The sequence below is a fragment of the Cryptosporidium ubiquitum genome (assembly GCF_001865345.1).
Source record: "Cryptosporidium ubiquitum isolate 39726 chromosome Unknown contig_4, whole genome shotgun sequence".
Taxonomy (NCBI): Eukaryota; Apicomplexa; class Conoidasida; order Eucoccidiorida; family Cryptosporidiidae; genus Cryptosporidium; species Cryptosporidium ubiquitum.
This window is the reverse complement of record NW_021639820.1, coordinates 205,041-231,686: the sequence shown is the minus strand read 5'-3', so window position 1 is coordinate 231,686 and position 26,646 is coordinate 205,041. Positions and strand designations below refer to the sequence as shown.

General features: G+C 30.7%; 15 protein-coding genes across 15 annotated transcripts; 7 read left to right on the top strand and 8 right to left on the bottom strand.

The window, feature by feature from the left end:
- Nucleotides 1–65: 65 nt before the first annotated feature.
- Nucleotides 66–1,784, top strand: cubi_02229 (dentin sialophosphoprotein; the record flags this gene model as incomplete). Its single annotated transcript, XM_029019241.1, has 1 exon — nt 66–1,784. One exon carries the CDS (start codon nt 66–68, stop codon nt 1,782–1,784), a length of 1,719 nt encoding a protein of 572 aa, XP_028874362.1.
- Nucleotides 1,785–2,095: 311 nt separating this feature from the next.
- cubi_02228 (translation initiation factor IF-4E) lies at nt 2,096–2,818 on the bottom strand (the record flags this gene model as incomplete). The annotated part of the gene is made up of 1 exon (XM_029019240.1): nt 2,096–2,818. One exon carries the CDS (start codon nt 2,816–2,818, stop codon nt 2,096–2,098), a length of 723 nt encoding a protein of 240 aa, XP_028874361.1.
- A 991-nt stretch (nt 2,819–3,809) lies between these two features.
- Nucleotides 3,810–5,981, top strand: cubi_02227 (PP2C like protein phosphatase; the record flags this gene model as incomplete). The annotated part of the gene is made up of 1 exon (XM_029019239.1): nt 3,810–5,981. The coding sequence occupies one exon, from the start codon at nt 3,810–3,812 to the stop codon at nt 5,979–5,981; it is 2,172 nt and encodes a 723-aa protein (XP_028874360.1).
- Nucleotides 5,982–6,189: 208 nt separating this feature from the next.
- cubi_02226 (uncharacterized protein) lies at nt 6,190–7,095 on the bottom strand (the record flags this gene model as incomplete). The annotated part of the gene is made up of 1 exon (XM_029019238.1): nt 6,190–7,095. The coding sequence occupies one exon, from the start codon at nt 7,093–7,095 to the stop codon at nt 6,190–6,192; it is 906 nt and encodes a 301-aa protein (XP_028874359.1).
- Nucleotides 7,096–7,506: 411 nt separating this feature from the next.
- cubi_02225 (U1 small nuclear ribonucleoprotein) lies at nt 7,507–8,376 on the bottom strand (the record flags this gene model as incomplete). The annotated part of the gene is made up of 1 exon (XM_029019237.1): nt 7,507–8,376. The coding sequence occupies one exon, from the start codon at nt 8,374–8,376 to the stop codon at nt 7,507–7,509; it is 870 nt and encodes a 289-aa protein (XP_028874358.1).
- A 449-nt stretch (nt 8,377–8,825) lies between these two features.
- On the top strand, nt 8,826–10,229 carry cubi_02224 (SET domain-containing protein; the record flags this gene model as incomplete). Its single annotated transcript, XM_029019236.1, has 1 exon — nt 8,826–10,229. One exon carries the CDS (start codon nt 8,826–8,828, stop codon nt 10,227–10,229), a length of 1,404 nt encoding a protein of 467 aa, XP_028874357.1.
- A 44-nt stretch (nt 10,230–10,273) lies between these two features.
- Nucleotides 10,274–11,541, bottom strand: cubi_02223 (uncharacterized protein; the record flags this gene model as incomplete). Its single annotated transcript, XM_029019235.1, has 4 exons — nt 10,274–10,532; nt 10,633–10,907; nt 11,063–11,207; nt 11,288–11,541. The coding sequence occupies 4 exons, from the start codon at nt 11,539–11,541 to the stop codon at nt 10,274–10,276; spliced, it is 933 nt and encodes a 310-aa protein (XP_028874356.1).
- Nucleotides 11,542–12,022: 481 nt separating this feature from the next.
- cubi_02222 (cysteinyl-tRNA synthetase) lies at nt 12,023–14,209 on the top strand (the record flags this gene model as incomplete). The annotated part of the gene is made up of 2 exons (XM_029019234.1): nt 12,023–13,249; nt 13,691–14,209. The coding sequence occupies 2 exons, from the start codon at nt 12,023–12,025 to the stop codon at nt 14,207–14,209; spliced, it is 1,746 nt and encodes a 581-aa protein (XP_028874355.1).
- Nucleotides 14,210–14,737: 528 nt separating this feature from the next.
- Nucleotides 14,738–16,063, bottom strand: cubi_02221 (Pdr17p-like SEC14 domain-containing protein; the record flags this gene model as incomplete). The annotated part of the gene is made up of 1 exon (XM_029019233.1): nt 14,738–16,063. The coding sequence occupies one exon, from the start codon at nt 16,061–16,063 to the stop codon at nt 14,738–14,740; it is 1,326 nt and encodes a 441-aa protein (XP_028874354.1).
- Nucleotides 16,064–16,688: 625 nt separating this feature from the next.
- cubi_02220 (BRCT domain-containing protein) lies at nt 16,689–18,308 on the bottom strand (the record flags this gene model as incomplete). The annotated part of the gene is made up of 1 exon (XM_029019232.1): nt 16,689–18,308. One exon carries the CDS (start codon nt 18,306–18,308, stop codon nt 16,689–16,691), a length of 1,620 nt encoding a protein of 539 aa, XP_028874353.1.
- A 502-nt stretch (nt 18,309–18,810) lies between these two features.
- cubi_02219 (Dim1p-like ErmB KsgA methylase) lies at nt 18,811–19,965 on the top strand (the record flags this gene model as incomplete). The annotated part of the gene is made up of 1 exon (XM_029019231.1): nt 18,811–19,965. One exon carries the CDS (start codon nt 18,811–18,813, stop codon nt 19,963–19,965), a length of 1,155 nt encoding a protein of 384 aa, XP_028874352.1.
- A 491-nt stretch (nt 19,966–20,456) lies between these two features.
- cubi_02218 (26s protease regulatory subunit 8) lies at nt 20,457–21,805 on the bottom strand (the record flags this gene model as incomplete). The annotated part of the gene is made up of 3 exons (XM_029019230.1): nt 20,457–21,336; nt 21,416–21,587; nt 21,676–21,805. 3 exons carry the CDS (start codon nt 21,803–21,805, stop codon nt 20,457–20,459), a joined length of 1,182 nt encoding a protein of 393 aa, XP_028874351.1.
- A 540-nt stretch (nt 21,806–22,345) lies between these two features.
- Nucleotides 22,346–22,750, top strand: cubi_02217 (uncharacterized protein; the record flags this gene model as incomplete). Its single annotated transcript, XM_029019229.1, has 1 exon — nt 22,346–22,750. The coding sequence occupies one exon, from the start codon at nt 22,346–22,348 to the stop codon at nt 22,748–22,750; it is 405 nt and encodes a 134-aa protein (XP_028874350.1).
- A 442-nt stretch (nt 22,751–23,192) lies between these two features.
- cubi_02216 (cysteine protease) lies at nt 23,193–25,313 on the top strand (the record flags this gene model as incomplete). Its single annotated transcript, XM_029019228.1, has 1 exon — nt 23,193–25,313. The coding sequence occupies one exon, from the start codon at nt 23,193–23,195 to the stop codon at nt 25,311–25,313; it is 2,121 nt and encodes a 706-aa protein (XP_028874349.1).
- A 54-nt stretch (nt 25,314–25,367) lies between these two features.
- Nucleotides 25,368–26,251, bottom strand: cubi_02215 (uncharacterized protein; the record flags this gene model as incomplete). The annotated part of the gene is made up of 2 exons (XM_029019227.1): nt 25,368–25,954; nt 26,200–26,251. 2 exons carry the CDS (start codon nt 26,249–26,251, stop codon nt 25,368–25,370), a joined length of 639 nt encoding a protein of 212 aa, XP_028874348.1.
- Between the last annotated feature and the right edge of the window lie 395 nt (nt 26,252–26,646).

The window sequence follows — 26,646 nt, the reverse complement described above, 5'->3', positions numbered from 1 at the left end:
GGTGGGGGCTTAATATTACATTAATATTTCAACTAGAGATATAAGAAAACTAGTAATTAAAAGAAATGGGAGTTCTAAGGTTACATAAATTTAAAAAGCTTTCTTTAATATCGTTATTTCTTCTAATAACTTTGTTGGTTTTTAATTTTGAATTACTTAATGCATTAGTGGCAACTGAAAACAAAAATGATACAGAAGTAAATAATAGTGAACCAAGTAGTGAGAAAAGCAGTAAGTCAGAGAGCTTATATGATCAAGATGAAGCAAATGAAAAAACAGAAGTCATGGATGATGAAGTTTCATCACAAGCCATGGGGCTTTTCCAAAGTAACGATTTTGATTCCGGTATTCAGAATGGAAATTTTGATAAAAAAGAAACTACAGAAAAATCTCAAGAAAAACCTTCCACAATTAAATTGATGGAGGAGATGCCCCCAGCCTTAGATTTGGGAGACATACCTGGATTAGATGGTGACACCAATATTAAGGAAGTGAGCAACGAATCAAAGCCTGAGTCTAATGATCCGGATTCAAGCTCCCCTTCAAAACACATTTCTGCTTCAAATGATCAGGAACAGGGCTCTAGTTCCGCTTCAGGTCCTGCTTCTATCTCTGAGTTGGCCTCTTCAACTTCAGCTTCAGGTTCAGCCTCAGTTTCATCATCAACTTCAGCATCAACCTCTGATTCAACTTTGGACTCAGCATCTGCCTCTAATCAAGTAGATGAGGAGATTAAGATAGAGAATGGTACACAGAATCCTGAAAACTCTGGCCAAGATTTTCAAGAGTTGCAATCTTCGATGATTCCAAAAGGCCTTAGAGGGTATAAAAGACTTCAATCTGAGCTTTCTTCCGGAGGAATAGATTCAGCATCTGACTCGAAGACTAGTGAAAGCTCAGGTTCAGCTTCAGGTTCAAACTCAAGCTCAGGACTGTTACTTCCAACAGTTCCAGAAGATTCTTCTGATGAAATGAAGCTTCAGCTATTATTTAGACATACTACCAACAAATTTCCAATGCTTGATTCAACTTCTAAAGAGCAAAAAACTAGCAATGATGAGGGAACTCAGACTAATACAAACTCTGATTTTAGTTACAACCCACAAAAAGGACAGGAAATTAATGCCAATTTTCCCGGTTCCCCTCTAGAAAAGCCATCATCTCCTCAAATGGAGAGTGAAGTTGAAGAAAGTAAGAGCGAAAAATCTAAAACTGACACAGAAATAGACGAGTCAGAGTTTTCTTCTGATGTTGAAAACAATGTTGAGTTCCCAGAGGATAATAGCAATACGTCTTCTTATGCCGATGCTAGCTCAAGCACAGATTCTAATAATAAAAACACAAAGGTTAGGGAAACTACATTTATTTTTGAAAAACCAGGTACCCAAGAGGTTTCCACTGTAGCTGAGAATTTGGAAAACTTACAAGAAAATCCAAATAAACACATTTCTGTTGCAACACAAACAACTCCTGTTAAAAGACATAACAAAAACAATGTAAGGAGAAGGAGAAGAGGAAGAGTTATAACAAAGAAGGGTCTTTCACAGTTAATTAAAGAGTTGAATAATTCTAAAACAAGAAAAAAGATGAGTTTCTTTAAAAAGCTCATTGGCCAAATAAGTGATAAGGACATTAACTTAATCTCCAATATTATTGAGAGAGAAAAAGCAAACAGAGAAAAAAGTAATTTATTAAGAAAAACTTTAACTAGTAATATCCCAGATAGACCTCTCTTAGGTAAAGAATGGATTGAAAGAGAAAAGTCAAGAAACAAGCAGGATTGACTAGTAGATATTAATGAACTGAGTTAGTAGTTATTAGTAACCTTAACTTTCTGATATAAAGAAAACTATAATTTAAATATGATTTTCAATTCGGAGCTAAAAAGTAGTCTAAGAAAAAGGAAAGAACAGAGGAATAAAAATAATAAGATGAATCCTTTAGACTACTTTTATTCCTCTAATAATCAACTCAAATAATATACTCTAATTCTGAAATCCCTGTAAATTAATACTAAAAAGGCGGGAAGGTTTGAAATTAAAAAATGTTTTTCACAACCTGAAAAACCTCCTTATTAAATTATCTCAAATCTCCTTTAATTAGCATCAGATTTAGTCTTTGAATGAGATTTAACTTCAAAATGAGGAGGATCGCAAGACGAACCATCCAATAAGCTGCTCATTAAAGTCTCAATTTCTTTAAGGAGTGCCTGGTGAGCTGCTTGATTAGAAAAGTCTGAAAACCATATCTCAACTCTAATGTTACCCTTGTTGCCTCCAAGTTTGTCAACCAACCTGATTCCATTTACAATAGAAGAATTTTTCAAACTTCCTCCTATAACCGCCAAAACCAAATTATTCCACATTGTATCCAATTCTCCAGGAACTACCGAAGATTGCCATGCTCTAAAATGAATGTGGCCGCCTGTTGCATTCATAGGATCTTCCCACATTGGTTGAATACCTTCTTTGAATAGAATGACAGCATCAACCACACTCTTTGAGCCGTCTGATGATTCTCTAATCATTCTTTTACCTTTTAATAACTCAGAAGGCTGAGGAATATGATGCCAAAGCCACCAAAACTGTTGAACTGATGAAAACTTTGCCACAGGCTTTGTAGCATTTGAATAATCGGAATCTTTCCTTGTCTCAACATTTAATTGTTCCCATACAACCCATTCGTGAGATAATGGTAATGGTCTAGATATTAAATCATCAGGTATCTCCACTTCATTACAGTCAGTTGGGAGCGTCAAGCTAGGTTCTATCGACTCATTAAAGGATAAATACTTTGAAACAGCTTCTTTCTCCGTCATCTGATATTTTGATTTTTTCCTATATTATCGATACCTTCAATTTTTGTCAAATATATTCTCCTTTCTTTTTTTCTTCTTTTTTATTTAATCCCCACGTCCAATTAACTATTACTAGAGAACCGCCTTTTGTCCCGCTGACGAGAGGCTTAATAAACTTTTTATTACTATTATTTAATTAATATGTTGGCGCCTTTTTTGAATTAAAATAAAAAGAATAAAGGGAAATTAATAGGTAGTAATAATATAAGATTTAAAGCGAAAAGAGGGGGGGAAGAGTAAAATAAATTAAAAGAAAAAAAGAGGTTTAGAAGTTAAAGGTGAGAAATCCTCTGGATTGTGGTATTTGCTTGAGAATCTTTGGCATCTTTCCTTTTCTTCCGCGATAAAAAGTACATTGATTCAGACTGCATAACTTTTTATTTATTTATTTTGACAGAATCCACTCTTCATTGAAGTAAATTATCAATATCTAATAATAAATAATTCGGTGAAGTATTGAAATATGAAAAATCGTAAAAACTAGTTAATATATATATGTTTATATACGTATATAAAATAAATATTTGAAAATAAAAATACATTACTCTTTTTTTCGTGAAAACGCATTACATGCTTATATTAAAAGTTCAATTAGAGAAAAAATCAACATTTTTGGCAAAATAAGGCTTTTAGAGTATAACATTATTTTGGAGTATACTATATTTTGTGTGTGTGATCGTTTAAAAAAGCTAAAACTAATTAGGCTTTGAAAAAAGGAAGTTCTATTTGGAAATTAAGGAATAATAATCAAGACAGTCGACTTTACAAATTTTTTTGGTAATAAGCAATCTCTTTCTGGCAAGACTTTAGTAGGTATTTGGGTTAACTTTAAATACTTTTATCTTAAGAATTAATCATATTCATTAATTTGATAAAATATTTCAGAAAATGAAATCGATTTTAGGTATTTAATTGTTTCCAGGTTTGGAGAGATTTGCCTAAGCTTTAATCAATGAATTGGTTGGTTGATTGGGGAGTATCTTGTTCCCAAGGTGGATGCAAGGAAAATCAAGACGGTTGGTTTGTGTCGATACCAACACAGAAAAAGTCTGATAAGAAAGAAAACCAGAAGAAGAAACTGATTAACAATGCAAACGATTATTGCCATAAAGATGAAAAGTTGGATAAACTTGGATTTTCCAAAGGAGTTTGGAATTTTGACCCAATTCAACCTAATTTAGCAAATGCTGGAACTTTTAATCCTCAGGGAATGAATGACTTTAAAAATGATACAAAATGTTTGAATGATATGATAAACAAGGCATTTCCTCCTGTATTTCCTTTATTTAACTTACCACCATTACCTCCAAAGAGAAACGGTCCTGGATGGGCTTCTCACTCAACAGGAAGCAAATTGGAAGGCTTGGACAAGTCTTGTTTTTTTGGCCTTTTAGACGGGCATGGGCATTATGGAAAAACGGCATCTCATATAGCTGCTTATTGTATATCTCAAACTTTGAGCAAGGAAGTGCCAGATATTCCCAATAGCTTTGCTATCAGTGAATATATTGAGCAAGTTCTTGGCATTTTGAACAGGGGGTTTTCTTATGCTCATGACAGTGTTATTAGTGCAAATATTGCAAGCAAGAAAGATTTTGGAACCACTTGCATTGTAGTTGGAATCATTGGCGAATATCTAGTGACTGCCAACTGTGGAGACTCATCAGCAATTTGTATTATTCCCAATTTAGACAGAAACGTCGACTGTAGGTTGAAATTGGGCGAGAAATATGATGCTTTTAATTCTAACCATCTTTGTTTTGGAGATATTGGAGATAATAGTAATATTGGCAATGTTCATAATGGCAACGTTCATGAGAGTAATAATAATAATAATAATAATAATAATAGTAGTAGTAGTAGTAGTAGTAGTAGCAACAATGACAGCAACAATACCAGTCATTTCGAAGAATCCAATTATGAAACTTCCAAAATTTCACTTCCAGATCTTCCAGTTCCTTTATCTAACGGTAAATTATCCAATAAATTGGTCTCCAGCTTTCATGGGATATATTACCTTTCAAACCCCCACTGTTTAAACAGAAAAAGTGAAAGACAAAGAGTAGACCAAAGTGGAGTAGGGAAAGTTGTTTTGGGTGACTACGGCATGCTCAGACTGATTCCCTCTTATCTTTCATATTCACAGGCCAGAGATTTAGGATTGAGCATTTCTATGAGTAGATCCCTTGGCCATATGCATCTTTCCAGATGTGCCTTGTTGCCAACCCCTGACTACCGAATTCTGAATTTAGGATCCGATCCTCCGAGAAAAGAGTGCATTAAGTCCATTAGGCAAAGTTTGGATAAACAAAAGAACAAGGTTGAAGATGAAAAGATGGCATGTTTTTCTGAGGCTCTCATTGAGCAAAGCGTTATTGCTATTGGGTGGGGAAGCAGATCCAACATTTCTCAATACAAGAATCATATTGAGAATATTGAATTAGACTGGAGTACTGACGATGAGAGTTTTTCAAAACATCTAGTTGCCAAAGCAAAGGGTAAACCATGGCAGGACTCCTACGTTGTAATTATGTCAGATGGAGTTAGTGATATATTGGATGCTTTCACTATTGCTGACATTATTGTCCATTCCCAAGATAAAAGCATGCAAGAAGTCGCCGGTTTGCTTACTAATGAAGCTGAGAAGAAGCGGAGAATTAATAATATTCGGGCTGATAACTGCACAGTCATTGTTGTCCGACTTAGAAACAAATTTTATAACAAATCTGAAGATGATTGCAATTCTGTTTTGGAATCTCCCACTAAATCATGCGTTAATTTAAATCAAAACAGTGGCATTTACCTTGAGAAATCTTTTCTCAGGAGTCAAAATAATAGTACCAATACCATAAATAATGTCTCTAACTCACTTACGACTGTGAATTCGGATTCTTCAAATCTCAATAATCACAACTCTGGCAATTTATTGAGTAGTCCCAACAAAATTAATATTTGCAAATCTTCTGAAACTCCAATTCGTAACTTCAAGCCTAATCAAATGTACTTTCACAGAACGGTAACACCTATCCAAAGGAGAAGAAAAATTGCCACTCCCTCTCCTGCAAGAGCAAGGACTTGCAAAATTAGAGAGGTACCCAATATTTTTATTAAAAACCACAATTAAGTTCTATTTACTCTTTTACATTTATTCTAATTTTTTTTTCTTTTACTTTTTTCAATATTTTTATTGTGTCAATTGTTGTCCACATAAAATTTGGTTCGGGGGATAGCAGTGCATGTATATGCAGATTTGCATGTTATTTTTATGCCACGTAATTGCATACTAAGACAATATTAAAGAGAAGTTTTAGTTAAGTTAGTATATAAATTAATCAATTGTTTACTTGAACTATATTTTCGTGTTTAATAAAATCTAATTTATCGTTTACATGGTTGTCATGTATTGATTGTAACTTATTTAATTCACTGGCGTTTTCTGCCTCCATCTTAACTACTGAATTCAAAGCTGCTACATCTCTCACAATTTGCTCTTTTATACTATCAACTAAATAACCTAAAGCATGTATCTGAATAATCATTTTTTTGTCTTTTCTTAACATTCTTCTCAAAAATTTTAATTTATAATCCAACTTATACAAACCTTCCATAATACTTGTGTGAATTGAACCCTGTTGTTCTCCATCCCCACTCTCTTTTTTATCTTCAGCTTCCTGACTTTCAGCAATTTCTGGACCTTCATCAGAATTTCCTTTATTGTCAGTAATTCCATCTTCAATTTCAGTGTTCTCTTCAAATTTTTGGATTTTATCATTCTCTACTTTCTTCTCTTTTTCCTCTTCTTCCTTATTTTCTTTATTCCCTACTTCTTTATTATCCTCTTCTTTATTTTTCTCTTCCTTATTATCATCTTCTTTATTTTTCTCTTCCTTATTCTCGTCTTCTTTATTATTCTCTTCCTTATTCTCTTCTTTATCTCTTTCTTCCTTATTCCCCTCTCCTTTATTCTCCACTTCTTTATTCTCATTTTCTTTATTTTCTGTTTCTTTTTTCTCTTCTTTATTCTCCCCCTCCTCTGTGTTTTCAACATTTAAAGAATTAGAGTCCTGATCAGAAGCCACTATATCATCTCCTTTTTCGGAAGTTTCATTGTTTTCAGTATTTGTAGCTGTTGAGTTATCTTCATTTGTAACATCGTCCTTACCAAAACAATAATTTGAAGAAACAATTATTGCTAAAATGAGCACTATTAGACTCAATCTCAATTTGCAACAATTCATTTCTTTTTAAAATATGATTTCTTTAAATTAATTTCTTGAAAAAAAAAAAATATATTATTTAAAATTTACAAAATATTAAAATTTTGTCATCCAAGTATAAATTTGAATAATTAAAGCTATAAAAATTCACAAATTTGCAATATAATTGTTTGATCTGGTTCTTATTCGTATATTCTTTTTCACTATATCTGCAATTAATTTCTTAGTTATCTTAAAAAGAAGAAATGTGTGTTGAATTTTTTACATGCCTTTATTTTTTTTTTGTGTGCATTTATTTATACACACAATAATTAAATATGGTGATAAGAATAATGTTAGGGTTATTAAAATATTTTTTGAAAATATTTAGTCAGCCTATCTATTATTTTTTCATAATATATTAATTCGCTTATTCTAGATTACTAATCATACCTAGTAGGGAATAGAACTTCCTTGTCTTGAGTATCTAAACTTCTTGTTACCAAAGTTTCCGTAATTCCTGGATGAATTATAATTACCTCCATGGCTATATCTATCATTTTGTCCCTTATAACCGTAGCCTCTATAACTTGTTTGTTCTCTATGTCTATATGGCTGCCCACATCCAGAATTTACATAATTACTTCTGATTTGTTTTGAACTATTGTAATAAGTATCATTGTTAGTACCAGAGTATCTTTTTTGTACAGGTTTTTCTTGCCCTCTTACTATTCCTAATCCACCGCCAAGCCTTTTTGGTAGCCAATTCTCAACTGTTCTACCTCTTTCAACATCAACTAATATCTTCCACCCATCTACAATCTTTCTGTTAAATGATTTATATGCTTCTTTTAGAGATTCCTCATTCTCGAATTCCGCGAATGCATATCCTCTAGATTCACCTTGGAAATCTTTAACTATATGTAAATTTACTAAATTACCATACACTTCCAGCTCTCTCTTTAAAGTTCTTTCTGTAGTATCATAATTCAATCTTGCTATAAACAATGTATTGTAGGGATCTCCTGTCTTACTATCTAAATTTTCTTCTTTTGGATTAAATGCCTCAACCTTAGCATGCATCTTATGCTTATATTCCTGAATCCTTTGTAATTTCTGCTTCTCTTTACGCATCTTTGTATCTATATATGGTTCAGGAGGCGGTGGATTCACCTTGTCGAACAAATCTGGATTCTCATTTAATAAGTCTGCGAGGCCTTGGTATGGTCTATGTGGCCTTCTTTTTGGATATGGAATATGTGGTAATGGTGGCCTTGCTTGAAAAAACTTTAACAAGTCACTAGACATACCAATAGCCGACATCTTTTCAAAATCTTTATTAAATAAATTCGCTAATTAAGAAAAAGGAAAGCTAAATTGACCACTAGTTACCGGATTATTCTATAATTTAACACTTTTTTCACCTTTTTACCTCTTTTTTAATACTTGATAAGATTAAATCTTCAAAGTTAAAGGAGATGCAAAAGTTTGATTTTAAAAAATTTAAAATGTTCTTACATAGCTCTAATGCTGCCACCAATACGTTATTATTCAACTTTTGTTCCGATTAATTCTATTTCTTAATTCTTCTGTAAACTCATTTTAAATTAATACCACACGAACCTTCCCGCCAAAAAATTTTAATATTTATAATCAAATATTATAAAGAAATAAAGAAAAAATAAAAGTGCTGTTTCTGTGTGGGAAAGAGTACATTAGTTTGAGATAAGTTGGAAATCGTATTCAGAATTTAAGTAATAATTATAACCGAAATGCACCAAATTGTTGATGATGATGATTGGTTGTCGTCTGAGTTACAAACAATATTCAAAGAAACAAAACAATCAAACACACGCTTTGAGCTCAAGAGAGCTTTAGTTAGATTTGAGAAGCGTCTTTCTATGAATTCTAGTCGTGATTATGTTTCTCCAAAATTAATCCTAAGTAATGACAATGAATCCAAGGCTTGGATATCATTTGGAAAAATTTCACAAGGGGAGCTTTTGTTAGCAGAGAAACCATTATGTTGGGTCCTACCTAAAATCCGAGACCCCACTAGAGAATATTCATTTATTCTATGGAAAAAGTTGATCCAAAAATGTAAGGATGATAAAAAATTGTTGAAGAATTTGAAAATGTTATTTCCTCGTACGCAAACTGATATTAAAAGAATTCGCCAAGAATCTGAAAACTATCAAATACCTATAAAAGAAATCAAAGATTACTTTGAAAGCAATATAGAATTGGCTAGTCAAATAAGAATCAACGAAGCACTTAGAATATATTTGGTTGTAAAGTACAATCAAATGTCAGTAAACATGTTACCTGAACTTTGGAAAAATCCATTTAAGTGGTCAGAAAGGTTCTCAATCAACTCTCTATATCTCAAATCTTCATATTTTGATCATTCATGTAGTCCAAATGTTGCAAGATTTTATATTGGAACTGTTGCAATATTTAAAGCATTAAGGCCAATTAAACACAATGAGATTTTATCTATATGTTATATAGAAAATGAATACATTCAAGACCCACTTTGGGTGAGAAATAGTGAACTCAATTTTTTCTGCAGATGTAAATTATGTCAGAAAGAGGGTGGATTTACACTTCATGAACAAACGTCGAAAGTTTCTGAAATTAATAAGACATCAAAAAAACTTAATAAAAGATGTTCATTGTTATCCAGAAAGTATATCTGTATGCTTCAAGGTCTAGCTTTAGAAGAAAGGATATCAATTATTGAGGATGTTCTAAAAGAGAGCTTTCTTCAAAATGATCAAACCATTATATCCAAGGTTCCAAGACTTGTTGGTCTAGATGCTTCAAAACTTATTGGGTTTTTGATACATGATTATATAATAATTAAAAATTATGAAAAAGCTCAATTCTGGCTAAATATTATGTATAAAACTAATCGTATTAAAGATGAAAATAACATCCCCATATTAATTTTGCTTGGAATGATTTCAAAAGATATTGAAATTCAAAAAAAATACTTTCAAAGGGCTGTTAAAATTTCAAAAACTGTTTTCGGATCTCACATCAAGTTTTTTATGAAACGATATTGGCTAGATATTAAGTATTTTGGTAATATCCTATATGAAAATACGAGAAAAAAAGTCAGTTACTTGCGTCATATTTCACTATTAATTAGACATATTTTTTCTAAGAAATAATTTTCGCCATTATTTGAACTTTTCTGCCTTATATTATCATCATTTTATTTTGATGAATGCTGGCTATTAAACCAGGGATGGTCTAGCACTTGTTCACAGCCCCCCTGTGAACCTAATCTAATTGTCTCATCACTGTTTAAGAGTTTCTTAATCAAATCTTCAATTTCTTCCAGATTCTTCTTGCTGGAAATAAAATCCCCCATTAAAATCACTGGCTCAGGAAAACTTAGAGATTTTGGAGACTCATTAATTCTTTTAAGAAGGTATTTATTTTCTTCTGGATGATATCCATATGGAGGTATTCTAATATTTATTTATTTTCAAGATTAATTATGATTAAAGTTACATTTGTTAATCAAAAATCTCAGTAAAAAAAAATTAGAAATCATTTATTTTAACGTACCCAAATACCATTTCGTAAATTAAGACTCCAAATGACCACCAGTCAAATTCTATACTGTAATTTGGCTCCTGCATGCAAATCATTTCTGGCGCCATAGAATGAAACGATCCACATAATTCTGATAACCTTTCTTTTTTCTTAAAGTTAACAAAACATGCCAAGCTCATATCTGTGAGTATTACTTTTCCTGTTTCAGACTCAATGATAATATTGCTACATTTAATATCTCGATGTATAATACCTTCTCTATGCAAAGTACCAACAACTTTTGCCACCTAAATACATAAATTGAGAGAATTCATTTATAGTTAACAGGGAAATATTTATAAACTTATTTAACTGAAATTATTTCTATGTGCATTAGTTTTTTCATTCCTTTTCCATTATTATTATTATTGTTATTACTGCTAATACACGTAATTCTACTTACTTGTATGAGGATCTTCTTCAATATGTCTATATTTATATTTTTATTATTCAAATACTTGTCCAGAGTTTTCCCCTGGATGTACTTTAAAGCAATACAAATGTATGTTATTCCAGTATTTTTCTCTTCTAAAACAAGCGAATCGTATCTAATTAAACAAAAAGTGTTTTAATAAATAGGTTAAAGTTTAGTTTTCGGGAAATAGATAAGTGTAAAAAAAAAACTTACATTAAGGGCAAAGAAGATTTTTCGTCTTCTTTAATTGTTTGGCTTTCTCTAATGTACTCTAAAACCTTCCTTTCATTCCAAATATGATTATGGTTAATGACCATATCTTTTCTATACATTTTGAGAAGAATTATTTCTGAACTTCCATCAGATCTGAAAACTCCCTCTGCAACACAAACTTTAGACACTTTTTTTGAAGATATTTCTGCTTGAATAACAACCTTTTTAAAGATACCTGATGACTTTATCTCCATCTATACCTCACACAAATCAATCACACACATTAACACATTCAAATTTCAAAGGGTATCTCACTTATCTGAACTGTGGTCTTATTATTCAATGTATATTGTTCGCCTATTTAATTTTATTCCCCCCCACCACCACCAAACCAGTTTAAATTTACATTTTCTCTTCTATCCACCTTTCCCCTAATCCAAATATTCTATTAGAATAATATTCAGATAATATTGCAAGTGGCGGGAAAATTTGAGACGCCAATTAAATGTAATATAAGGTAAATATTAATATAATTCAATTAAAAAACAATAAGTTATATTATATTTTATATAAAGCTAAGTAAAGCCAATCCAAACTAAGATTAAGCCAAGCAATGTAATAGATATTAACCAAATAAAATAGATCAAAATGTATTATTAATAATATTATTATTGAAGCAAATTAATTTTTCAAAAGTAAATTTGAAGTAAGAATAGCCATATTTAAATTTTAGAAATGGGTTTAAATACAGCAGAAGGAATGGCTGATTGGATTCCTCCAACAAGAAGTTTTTCAAATATTGAATCGGGAGACTCTAATTTCACATCAAAAAAATGTTCTTATACCACTGGATTGGTACTAAATAATAGTATGACAGGAGGAAAAACAGAATTCATACCAGTGAATGGTAGAAGAGTGAACTGGTATGCATGTGGTCCTACAGTATATGACTCTGCTCATTTAGGTCATGCTAGAAATTATGTAACTTTTGATGTGATTAGAAGAGTACTAGAGGACTACTTTGGTTATGATGTTTACTTGGTTATGAACATTACAGATATAGATGACAAAATCATTAAAAGATCTAACGAGCAAAAAAGAGAGAACTTTTTAGACTTGGCGAGAGAATTTGAGCTCGAATTTTTTAATGATATGAAGGCTTTGAATGTTAAGATGCCTGATGTTATTACAAGAGTATCTGAATTCATACCCGAGATTATAGATTTTATCTCTACTATTATTTCTAGAGGTTTTGCCTATGAATCAGATGGAAGTGTTTATTTTGATGTGGAGACATTTAGAGCAGATGAGAAACATGTATATGGAAGGATGGAACCAAAAAGTGTTGCTGATGTTAACAGAGTACTAGAGGGTGAAGGCGAGCTTGGAGAGCATCTCAAGGACAAGAAAAGTCCTTTGGACTTTGCTCTTTGGAAAAAAGCAAAGCCTGAAGAACCCTCTTGGGACAGTCCATGGGGAAAAGGTAGGCCAGGATGGCATATTGAATGTTCTGTAATGGCTTCAAATACACTTGGATTCCCTATAGATATTCATAGTGGAGGTATTGACTTAAGATTCCCTCATCATGACAATGAACTTGCTCAAAGTGAGGCTCACTATGATCAAACCCAATGGGTTAACTACTTTCTCCATTCTGGTCACCTTCACATTCACGGATCCAAAATGTCTAAAAGTCTTAAAAACTTTACCACTATTCGGGAAATTCTAAAAGAAAACTCTCCCAGACACGTCAGGATCCTCTTCCTCCTTCATAGATGGGATGCCCCTATGAATTACTCACCAGAAACTTCCTTGCAAGAAGCTATTGCTGTTGACAAAACTTTTGTTAATTTCTTTGCAAATGTTAAAGCTCGTCTAAGGACATCTTATTTAAACAACTCTCTAAAACATGATATCGAAGAAGAGAAGCTTAGACTTGCTATTGAATCATCTAATGAAAAGGTAAGTTTTCATCATAATGATCCACTCGTACTTTTTTTCTTTCTTGCCAAAGTCACAAATCTGGTTGTTTAAACTTTTTAAATCAGTATCATGCAAGATTCCACTCCTTCAAGCTCTTTAATTAATAGCTTTGTTAGGCACTAAGAGCTTGCTATACTAACTAGAATATATTTGCATGTATGCATGCATACATGACACGTGTATTCTTACGTGTAAGCGTAATATTACAAATGTATTTTTTTTCAAAGTAAAAATACATTTTTAATGCTTTCACGAACATTCAAATTCAAGCTTGTTTATTTTTTCTTTTAAAACAGCCAGAGGTTTGGCAAGTTGGAGAATAAATACGAAAGAGTTCAGAATAGGTAAGAGGTTTCAGTCACCTTTTACCTATTTAAATGTGGATTTCATATTAAATGTCTATTTTACTATTTTTTTTAGATTGATGAGTTCCTTAGAGATAATATCAATACTCCTGAAGTCATTCAAACACTTCAATCTTTGGTTTCAGTTGCAAACAGTTATATGAATTCTAAGTCTGATGATCAAATTGTCGGTACCATCTTGAGACGATGTGCTACTTTTGTTTATAAGATTTTGGCGGTCTTTGGATTGTGTAATGACGATAATGAAAAGCTCAACTACAAAGATATCTCTAGTTCTGACTGTGACAATTCAAAGGTTGAAGAACTCAATAACGAATTTATGGAAATCATTGGAGGGTTCAGGAGTTGTGCTAAGGATGAGTCTAGAAAACTCATGGGATTATGCAGGAAAGAAAAGAAAACAATTTCAAACAATGATTTTAGTAATGTAGGAAACTTTATTGATGAAGTGAACAAGTCTTCATTATCTATACTTTCTAAATGTGACCAAGTAAGAGATGAGCAACTTGCCAAATTGAATATTACCCTTGAGGACAGACCAGATGGGACATTTATTTGGAAGTCTGCTTCTTAAATACTTAATCTACTCAATCCTTTATTCTCGATTTGTAGTATTCTACCCCATGTTTACCTTTATTATTACTAGTTGAATTTATTCTTATGTACACATATATATATATATATATGCATATATAAATGTTTAACCTTCTAATGTCCCGTATTGATGTAAGCTTTAAACTAAATATATACTCAAATCTTGGCATTAACTTTTTAGGTGGATTAGGCTGCGTTTAAAAGGTCTATACAGCCTAATCAAATTGAAAATTGTAACTATTATGATCTGTCTCAACATGTTTACCTGGTACATGATAGATTTTCTCGGTAAATTAGGCTCGGAAGAAATAAGAATGTAAGTAAATAAAATGAAAGGAAAGTATCAAATAGATTTATTTTAGGAGTTAAGAAACTTGAAAATCAAAATTAAAAAAACTTGGTAATTCGCCCTGGTAATTTAATCTAATTATTAGATCAAAATCTGGCTTCAAAATAAGTATTAGTGAACATTAAAATCTAGTCATTCCATCTAAAATGTTTCTCTTTATTACTGTGTAGTACTTGTATCATCCAATACATCAAAATCATTATTCTCTTCAATCTCCTCTGACTGTTGTTGATTTAAAGGATTGAAAGGTTCTCCAGGTTGGTGACCACCATCCTCAACTGGTTCATTTGGATCAATGTCCTCATCATCTAACAATGCAACAGCCAACCTAGGAACTTCAGTTGGGTCAACTCCTGTTGGTATCTTTACTGCAGCTTTTGAATGAGGATCAACAATAACTGGAATAGGATGTTCGGGAGTATAAAAGTTCTTTTGACAAAAATCACAAAATTTATCAAAATCATTATTTTCTTTTTCCCAGTACTCATTTGGGTCAAAAATATCCTCGCAAGACCCTCCCCACTCCTTATCCAAATACTTATCATCAACGTATGACCTAAGTACAGAAAAACTTTCTATTCCATTAGATTCAGAATCGATTAAGACAAACTTTTCAGCAGTGTTACCTGGGATACATGGACTAATTAATCCCCATACAGCTTTGAAAAACCAACCTGGCTGTATAATGAATGCTCTATTTAGTCTCTCAGGATAATGATCAACCATTGCCTTGGCAAATTTAAGAGACAAAGAAACTGGTGGCTGTTGGGTGCTTTTATAACCAGTAAAATCAACTATTAAGTTAATTTTGTTATCACTTGTAGATACTTGATCGATATACAAGCATGCCCTCTCCATTGAATACAAAAGAGAATTCAAGATTAGAGAAGCATCAATATTTGAGTCACTATACCTTGCTCTCATAAATATACATGGTCTGCCCTCTTTGTCAATACCATATCTAATTAACCCTTCGACATTGTTACCAGAACTAATATTTCTTGGGCTAATGAACTGAGGTGCGTATTTACGTCTAAAGTGTATTGTTTTTGCTAATGCTTCAAATGATTTAATAACTTTGAGGTTATATCCTCTTAAATAACGTAGTAAACATGCATCAGTACACCAATCCAATTCATATGGATTTAATGGAGCTTTGAGAAGAAGACGAGTTTTAATAATCTTTCCTGGTTTGTTTGGTGATGAGACAGAAGATATTACACATGATTGCTTGTTCTTAAAAGCTGAAGAAGCAAAGTGTTTAATTTTATCAAATACTGCTTCTGATGTTGACTGTTTCTTCGTTAGACCATTTGCTGCTTTTTGTTTCTCCAAGTTTTGTTTGTTTTCTGCTGCTTTATTTTGTACTTCTAAGAGCTGCCTCAAACTTGATAAAGCCTTTTCTTCTTTTTCAGTTTTAGCCCCTGGGCCTTGAGGGGTCTTTTTCCACTCTGGCAATATTGGACTTGTTTTGTAATTCACCATATTTTTCTTTATCGTTCAATTACACTTTCCCACAATTACAGAGCTTCCTTTATCGTTTTTTTTAAGTTAAAAAAAAATTCAAATCTTTTTTTTTCTATCTAGAAATTTCAGAAATTCTCCCCCCCCATTCACACATTTTTTTTAATCATTTTTTATATTTTAAAACAGAAATACAAGATCTACTCGTATGGCGGGAAAAATATTCTATTTTCCATGAGGACAAAATTTGTGCATGCAGAATGAATATAATATTTGAAGAATGAATATTAAAAAAATATCAACTTATAATAATTTATAGAAATTAATTTTATTTAATTACCTAATCCTGTCTTTACTTTTTGAGAAAAATATTGGTTTTAACAATTATTAAATCAATATTTTTGGTAATTCATAGGAGTTAATATTCAATATATTTTATAACTGAAATACATATAAAACCAAATAGAAGAGAATTTTAGTAGAATTTAAATAATATAAGTGTAGGAAAAATGCATATACATATATATATATATATAAATTTAACTTTTTCTATTTAGATATAAAGTTACTGCTATAAAGCCCTGCAAAGATTAATTTCTTGATTCTTCCTTTTAGATAAATATAAGAAATTGGTTCATAAGTCAAATCATTTCTTCTCATTTAGTAGTTTTCTTCGGGACTCCAATCTTTCCGCCTTTTCAGAAGCAATCTTGTTGGAATATTCAATTCTCTGTAATAGTCTCTTGTGTTTCTTTTTCAAAAGAGTTTTTTGTTGTTCTCTCTGTTCTTCTTCTTTACGCTTCTTTGCAAGCTTTCTAGCAATATTTACCTTATCTTTTGAATTACTGAACGAATTAGGCTCTGTCTCAAGTGAATCAGCCATATTTAAATCAGAAAATGACTGTTCTTTCTCAATAGAGTCAAAGTAAGCATCCTCTCTGGCCTGTTGGACTTCAATATCGGAATCATGTTCTGAAAGGTCGTCAATTTCTGTGGATTCATCTCCAGACAAATAAGCTCGCGACTTATTGCTACTTGATTCCTTAATTTCATCAAGAACTTGTCTTTGTGTTGGAACATAACCTTGAGTACTATCATCAACAAAAGGAGAAAGATGGGGTGGTAACTTTTCTCCAGGGCCATAAGGACGTGTAGGTAGTCTAATTGACTCGTTCATAGAGTCAAATACCCATTGAGGTTGAATAAATTCACAATTTGGGTGTTTATCTATGAAACTCTTAAGAAAATTAACAGGTCTATCAACAATATAGTGTGTAATTGTCTCATCACCTTGTTTAATGCTCGAAAATTGGTTTTCCCATCCAACTTTTCCTCCAAAGCTTCTTATTACAAAAGCCAAAGGAAGGAGTGGAACTTCTCTCGAAATAAAAAATGTGAGTCCTTCAAAAATACGTTTCTTTTCTACCTTCTGTTCAATGCTTGAAGGAATACTAGAGTTTAGTTTAGAAAGATTATATGCATGAAGAGCCAGGAATCTTCCTCCGTTGTCAAAAACCTGAGTATTAATTGATGGGGGGTAAGTCAAATTATTAAGTTGGTATAACTTAAAATTAACAAACTTTAATAATGAATGATAAAACTCTAAAAATGTCGACATTACTTTGAAATCTACTTCATCTGGAATTTTTTGTGCAAATTGATGTGGAATAAGCCATGTAATTGTCTCACCAAGAATCTTAGCTTGGAAGTAGAATCCTTTGACAGAAATAAAAGATTTGGTCAAGAATCCAAGTTCTGAAACCAAATACATAAACTCATCAATTAAATAAGTCGATTTCTTGATCATATTAGAGTGAATACTATGACTATCATCAGCTCCTAGTGATGCAAATAATGAACAAGTTGAAAGTGCGTCATCTAAATCTCTTAATGCATCAACAAAACATGGATATCTTTCCTTAACAATATGTTGTAAAGTAATTATTGGTTTATTTTCTCTAATTGAACGAGCCTTAGTTTTGTCATTGCGTCCCATTGCTTTTCTATATTTTCTCAAATGTATCTTTAATTCTCTTACTTTTGATAATATTGGGTCATACTTTAAATGAATAATATCTTTTAAATGATAGTAAGTCTTATCCAAACCACTCAATTTCTTTTTTGGCTCTCTTGGATAAACTCCTTTCAAAATACAAAGTCTTCTAAAATCTGCTAAAGATACCTGGAGACGTTTTATTGCTTGTGCTCTTGTAATAAACATTGCACTTTCTCCTCTAGTTCCTTTTTTAATCTTTTGTCCACCCATATTTTACTTCTTTTCTAATCAATGTAATAAAATTCTCAATATTCTTTTATTAGGCTCAGCTTTGTCTCACCTCTTAAACTTATTTATATCTTTTTAATGCACTTTTTTCCAACTCCAAATGTTAATCTTGACTAGTAAATTCGCAATTTTTCGCCCAACTAACTAACTAACTATATACAAATATATACTTAAATATATACTTACAATTAATTTACTTTGTAATATATTACCATAGACAAGACTTACTTTTTTTTTTTTTTATTACCTCTTGAGTAATAATTAGTTACCTTATTAACTTAAAGTTTTGGCGGGCTCTTATTTTTGTCATTACCAAATATAAGGTAAAGGTATTTTAATTTGAGATTAAAAATTTTGAGATTCACTCTTTTGGAACGACATTAGTGTTTATTGGATTTTTTAAAACTTTACTTGGAATTTGAACCAACTTTTCTTTTTTTTATATGTGCAGCAAAAATTTACTTAGTAGTATTTCATATTAAATATGGTAGTTATTAGGAAGGAATACTTGACTAAGAATAGGCCTAATAAGCTTAATATTAATGAACTATCAGGAAAAGTGATTAAGAGTGGATCTGGAATTCAGAAACAAGCTCAAGGTTCTCAGAATTCTGCTAATAATAAAGGAGGTGGTTCCAGTTTTGTTAATGTTATTTTGGACAAGAAAAAAGGTCAACACCTTCTTAAGAATACCGGTATTTTAGATAAAATTATATCAGCAGCAGATATTAAACCAACTGATACTGTATTAGAAATTGGACCAGGTACAGGAAATTTAACTATGAGATTATTACCACTAGCTAGGAAAGTTGTTGCTTTTGATATTGATCCAAGAATGGTTGCTGAAGTAAAGAAGAGATCGGTTAATTCTGGGTTTAGTAATTTAGAAGTTAAAGAAGGAGATGCTTTGAGAAGTTCTTTGGGTGATTTTGATGTTTGCACAGCAAATCTACCATACCAAATTTCGTCTCCATTTGTTTTTAGGCTACTTTCATTACAAAACAAATATAGATGTGCAGTATTAATGTTTCAAGAAGAATTTGCTTTAAGACTTCTAGCAGAACCTGGTGAAAAGCATTACTGTAGACTATCTGTAAACACTAAATTATTTAGTAAAGTAACTAGAGTTTGTAAAGTTGCCCCTGGAAGTTTTAATCCTCCTCCAAAAGTGAATTCCATGGTAGTTAAACTTGAACCAAAGAAGATACCAGTTTCAGTTAATTTTAGAGAATGGGATGGGTTAATGAGAATTTGTTTTTCTCGTAAAAAGAAGACAATCAGAGCTAACTTTAATAATACTACTACTCTTAATATTCTTGAAAATAACTATAAAGTTTGGTGTTCTATTCATAAAAAGAATCCTTCTGGAAATTTACCTTTCAAAGCTTTTGTATTTAAAATTCTTGAAGATTCTGGTCTCTCATCAAAAAGAGGATTCACTGTTGATATTAATGAGTATTTTAGACTTCTTTTTGAGTTAAATAAGAATGGAATCCATTTTGTTAACATTATTAAGGGAAATGCTATCAATGATAACTCAGATAACTTTGACTTCCTTTTCTCAAATGCTGATTCTGATATGGATGAAAATATGGAAGGAAATCATTCTTCTGAAGATGAATTCAAGATGGATGACTGATTCTAATTATATTAAGTTCAATATACATAAATATCTTACCTCTTTCTTGCATATTATGACTTTTTAATTCAGGTAAATGTTTTTTTGTTTATTTAAAAACTATATCTAGTAGCTATTATAACTTATATTAATTATTTCGTGTATTTTTCTACTTTAAATCTGATATATAGTTTACCTCGTAATAAATGTTTTCCTTTTATATTCCTCTAGACTAGCTTCAAGTACTAGTACATACAGATTAAAGATATATATATATATATGAAAAAAAACCTGAAAACAAAGTTTAAATAATACCATTATTATTTTAGCATCCGATATTATAGCATCTAAGAAAATTTTAAACTATCATTGTAAGGATTTGTGATTAGGTACCGATTAAGTACCGGTTATTATGTGGGCATTGAGTATGAGGTAAAGAATATAGAGAATGCAGATATAAAATATAGAAGTTCTGCAATACTTGGCAGCTCTTCTCTCCTAATTGTTCGAATCTACTTCCAAAGCTTCTTTAGACTCATATTCCAATCACTGTCTTTTTTCATAACCCTTGAAACCGCCATCTCAAAGTCTTCTTGAGTAACATGTTTTCTTCTCTCTCTCAAGGCAAACATACCAGCCTCAGTACAGACAGCCTTAGATTCAGCTCCGGATGCTCCCTGCATCTGCTGAGCAATTTTTCTTAAATCTATCCCTCTGACCAAGTTCATCTTTCTGCTGTGAATCTTAAGAATTTCCAATCTAGCATCCTCGTTTGGATTTGGAAACTCAATCTTTCTGTCAATACGGCCAGGCCTAAGAAGGGCATCATCTAATATGTCAATTCTATTGGTTGCCATAATAATCTTAATGTTCTGAGTTGATTCAAAACCATCCAATTGGTTCAAAAGCTCAAGCATAGTTCTCTGTACTTCACTGTCTCCACTCTCCCCTTCTGTCCTTTGAGATCCTATTGAGTCAATTTCGTCCATAAAAATTAGAGATGGAGCATGCTCTCTAGCCATAACAAACAATTCCCTAACCATTCTACTTCCTTCTCCAATATATTTTTGAACAAGCTCAGAACCTGATACCCTAATAAAAGTACAATCTGTATGATGAGCAACAGCTCTTGCTAATAAAGTTTTACCAGTACCAGGGGGTCCATAAAGTAAAACCCCTTTTGGCTGAGCAATTCCCAAACTTTCAAATATCTCAGGATGCTTGATTGGAAGCTCAATCACTTCCTTGATTTCCTTAATCTGTTCATCAAGACCTCCAACCATATCATATGTACTATCTGGAACCTTTTCGACCTTCATCAAAGAGACCAAGGGATCCACTTTGTTAGGAAATATACGGTGAAGCTTAAAAGAATCGCTCAATAATGCAACTCTAAAATAAATAAAGGAATTAAATAATTAACATCCAATTATAAATCCTCATCAAACAGCTATTTTTATCTTAAACTTACCTTGTATTTGTAGTACACTTTGAAATATCTATATTCTTAGAAACATCAACCAAAAACTTTCCTTCTGGGTTCAGCTTTACCAATACTTTGTTCCTCCCCATTACCTTTATAACTTCTCCAACATAACTATTAGATTCCAATAAATACTGTAACTCCTCCTTTAGCTCCCGAACTAAAAATAATAGCATATATTCAATATCACAAAGTTAATAATACTATATAAAACTAGGATCTTACTGTATTGTAATTTAGTAACTCACCTTTAGAATTTAGCTCATTTCTCTGTGCGTGTAATCTACGTATATCCAACTTTTTTGAATCTATAGAAACATTCAAATGTTCTATTCTTTTTGAGTAATAGGATGATGCAGGATTGATTGATTCCAACATCTTCCTTTAATGCCAATTCAAATATTCTAGTATAAGATTCAAGAGATTAATAGATTTATAATTGTCTTCTTTATTTACAATAGTATTTACTCAAAAATAATGTTCTCTTCCCTAACCAAAACTTAAAACCAAAAATCCAATTTATTTTTGAGAACTTGTTTTAATTTATTTTTTTTTTCAGAAATATTCCTTTTTAAAAAACTCCCTTGGTAATAATAAACATGCAATCTCAGTCTTATGATTTGTTATCCACTAGAAGAATTACTCTATACCAGTTAATCTTCTTTTTCCCCCTCGGTTTTTTTATTCCAATTTTTTTCCCACAAATTCTTTTATTTTATTTTTAACTATATTATATTTACTTTCATTATTAATTTAATTAATTTACCCTCTAAATAAATAGCAAAAAGGCGGGCACATTCTAATTAAAATAATACAAATAAATTAGCTGAAAACCTGTATAGGGAATTCCAATTTAGAAAAAAAAACAATAAAAAGGCTAAAACCAAACAGAGAAAAAAAGAGATATAGGAAAAGAAAATGATTGATGATCAAGAAACGAACGAATTGCAAAACCAACTTTTTGAGACTAAAAATAAAATGAAACAGGAAGTGGACCGTTTTCATAAATCCGAACAACTTCTTTCTGAAGATGGAAATTCACTGCTTCAAGCAAATGATACCTATAAACAATATGGAGACAAACTCTCAAGCAACTTCCAAAAATTCCTAACTATTAAAAAGAAATCTGAACAAGAAACTCTTTTCTTATGGTACTCATTTTATTTCCTTGTAATTGTTTCACTATACATAATTCTTCGTAGAATAGGAATCATCTATATTCTAATCCAAAAACCTATTATTCTCATATTTAGAACCATCAAATATATTTTTACATTCTTCCTAATTAAAAACTCAGATGGTTCCATAAAATCTGAACTATGACTAATTGTTATATATATTTAATTTTTTGCATGAAATTTCTAATACAAAATATTGGCGCCAAAACACACAACTTTTAATATTAAATCCTTTATCTTTCTTTTTCTTTTCTCCCTTCAGGTCTGGGGCTAAATTTAAGTAGATTAACTAGACTTTTCTCTTTTTCATTCTTACCGAATGGGGATTTGTTGAATTTGTTAATTAGTCTTCCCATTTTATAGGAAACTTTTGAAACCAAGACAAAAGTTGGTATAATTTTAGTAAAGTGCAAAATTTAAGTTTTTTCCTTTCAAAAATACCTTCAAACTCATTTATCTAGTTCTGAGAAATTTTTGACTAAATTATTCAACTTAAAGGTAATTATTTTTTTTTGTTTGTATTTTTTTAATTACTAAGAGTAAAAGCTAATTGAATAAATGAACAAATCTGAGATAACAAGATAAATATGAGCATCATAGAAGAACTGGAAAAATTCGACATTCATATTTTGGGTAGTCTCCTGAGTAAATTGAATACACTTGAAATTACACAAGATGAAATTGGAGAGTCATTTAATGTTAAATACTTTGCAATTGGATATTATCATAAAAATAGAAAGTCAAATAGAAACACGGTAATCATTTCAGATGTTGTTAAGCTTAACTTTCTGGATTGGGATAAATCTATCACTGAGTTTATTGAAGATATCGTAATTAGTCTTCCAGAAGGTTTTACAGTATTGGGTTCAATACAAAGCAAATCTGATTGTATGGAATGGCTAAATATAACCAAAGTAGATTTCAAAAAACATAATAGTAAATATGGCAAATTTTGGGACCCAAATAATTTCCCAAATTTATTAATTGTACCAGAATTTGATATGCTTTCAATTATATCATCTTTAAAGATTTTTCTAATAAATCATAATGCTAACTACTTGTTACCAGATTCTAGAATACAAATCATTAAAGATCTTTCAGAGCTTGGAGAATTTTACTGTTGTGAAATTCATATATCTTTACCATTAATATCTACAAACTTCCATGAAAGTAACAAACTTGATTCAAATATTTCATCTATAGAAGAAATTATTGAATCAAATCTTGTTGTACAAGCTCCTAATTTTCTAAATAATAATCATCAGTTATTAAATATTTATAATTACAACAAAAACTACAAAATTATCAATAAGGATTTGGATTCTCTTCCAATTCAAATTCCAGTCTTCTTTTCTCAAAACATTCAACCAGTTGAAATAAATTCTAATGAAACTTCTACCTCACATTTCTTTACATCTTACACTATTATTAACAATGATGAGAAATCCTTTCAGAAAATTAACTTACATCTCCAAGCTTGTATTTTTAAACTAAAAAAAAATGATGAATTTATGCCTTTTCAAAATATTATTAAGAAACGTTTTATTGATCAGTGTAATTATATCAAAGAAAGAGTAAATAATCCTACCCGTCTTTTTTACTATTCCCAATCCAATTCTTCATCTTCAATACTTTCAGATAACTATGATTTTGAATTTTACCTATTCAAAATCCCTCAGATTTCCTTTCCAATAACCCTTCTTAATACTGGAATTTTATTCGAAAAAAACCCAGAAAAAAAAACTCTTAGAAAACTTTGGTCCAATATACTTAATATTAATCCTCTAATGCCTTTTATTACCAAAAATCTCGCACTAATCCCAAAGCTAAAAAACGAATCAGAAGATTTGAAATATTATAATGAAAAACTGGTATCTCCACATTTACCTCTTATTGAGAAAATGAAATCCAAAAATTTGAAGATTAAAAACAAAAAAACGGAATCTGGTTTAAATCAGAGTAAAATAACTTCAGAATTAGATCCAGAATTAGATTTTGATTTTGAATTAAGCTTAGATACAGATTTTGATTTTAATTCAGGTAAAAGTTATTCAAAAATACAAAAATTAAAATTACCTATAATTTACCAATGTTATGGAGACTTTTACTACTATCATTATAATCATGATAATTTCAAAGATAATGGTTGGGGATGTACTTATAGATCTCTTCAAATGGTATTAAGTTGGTACCTTATTAATAATTATACCAATAAACATGTTTTATCAATACCAGAAATACAAGACTTCCTAAAACAGAATGATCCAACACATAGTAATCTCGAAATAGGGTCAAACAGTTGGATTGGAACAGTTGAAGCTTCATATATTTTATTAATGTATCTTGGAATATCTTGCAAATTAAAATACTTTTACGATATTGAAGAATTTCTTAAATATTATGATAAAATTTCTGAACATTTTCAAAAAATTTCAACACCAATTATTCTAAGTATTGGAGATTATTCCTACTTATTAGTAGCAATTCAAATCTCAAAAGATCCTTCATCTCCTTTTGACACTAATAACGTTCAATACTTGCTAGTAGATCCCCATTATACTGGAAAGGATGATTATGAACTAATATATAAAAAGAATGGAGTTTCTTGGAAAAATGCAAGCTTCTTCAAATCTATATCTAAAGATAAATATGTAAATATTTTGTTGCCTCTTAACACTTCTGAAAAAGATTCTCAAATTATTTATTAATAAATATTATTTTTTATGATGATCAAAATTTTCATTTCCCCTGATTAAATATTTTTAATTCAAATTCTTTCTTGGTTTAAAGTAATTATGTGTTTTAAATGGATTATATTCTGGCTTTTCTGTATCTCTTCTTAATTTTACCCTTAAAGAAGGAACAGTATAAGTAATTGATCTTGAATTTTCCCTAAGTGAATACTTTTTTATTTGGTTATCTTTTTCTTGAGTTTCTACTTTTGAATTTTTATTTTGACTCTCTAATAGGCTAATACTCTGATTTTCTTGTGATTTATCATATTTAACAAATATTTCTTGAGTATGAATACTCTTAATTTCATCCATTTCATATTGTTTTTCTGTCTCATCCTTGGAATCTTCTTTTGATTTTATTTCTATCCTATTTTCACAAACTTTAGATACCATTCCCAAATCTAAATAATCTGTTTGGGTCTGAACGTCCTTCATTTCCTTTTGAATTTTTGGAGATGATTTACTTACATCCTCTGACAATGGAGATTGTGCAATCGGTGATAATGTAGGTTGGAACTTTACTCTTCTTATTTGGCTAAGCTGTGGAGGAGTTGAAAGCATAATATTTCCACATATCTCATCGTTTTGTTTCAAATACTCTGCTCTTATTTTTGCTCTCAATCTGATATTTTCATTGAGTAAACTCTGATTCTATTGATTCAAATATTAATGATTTATGTCAAACAAATAAATATTTAATTATTACAGAAAAAGCTGGGGGGGATAAATTTGTTGCATGCAACTTACCGTTTTCTTTTGTGATTGTATTACTATTTTTATATTTAATATCCATTTTTTATACAGAAAAAAATTGATTTGATTACTTTTTTCCCAAATTTAATATTCTATCTAAACTTACTTTTCTCGTAGAACCTAATTATCTCATCAATATTTTCATTCTTATTTGCCATTATTTCATTCATAATACTTTATTTGTGTTATTCTCCTTTACGCACACATTTATCCATTGAATTTACTTTATTCTATTAATTCAAAGTTTCTGATAAAGATAATAAATTAAAATTAATGTAAAATGGTCGGGAAAATTATTTAAATTTCCTCTTTAGAAAAAGATCATTAATTGACCTCTTATTTGATCTTCACAATTAATTATTATGAACGTCCACATGCAATTACGTGTCAAAAAACAATATAATTTCATGTATGCAATGAAAATAATTAAATATTTAATAACAAAAAATTAACAAAAATTTTTTATTTTCTTAAAATTCAAAATTTAAAAACTCTTTAACACTAATAGTAATAAGTAGAATTATTATTATTTAAGGATGAAGAAAAAGAGAAA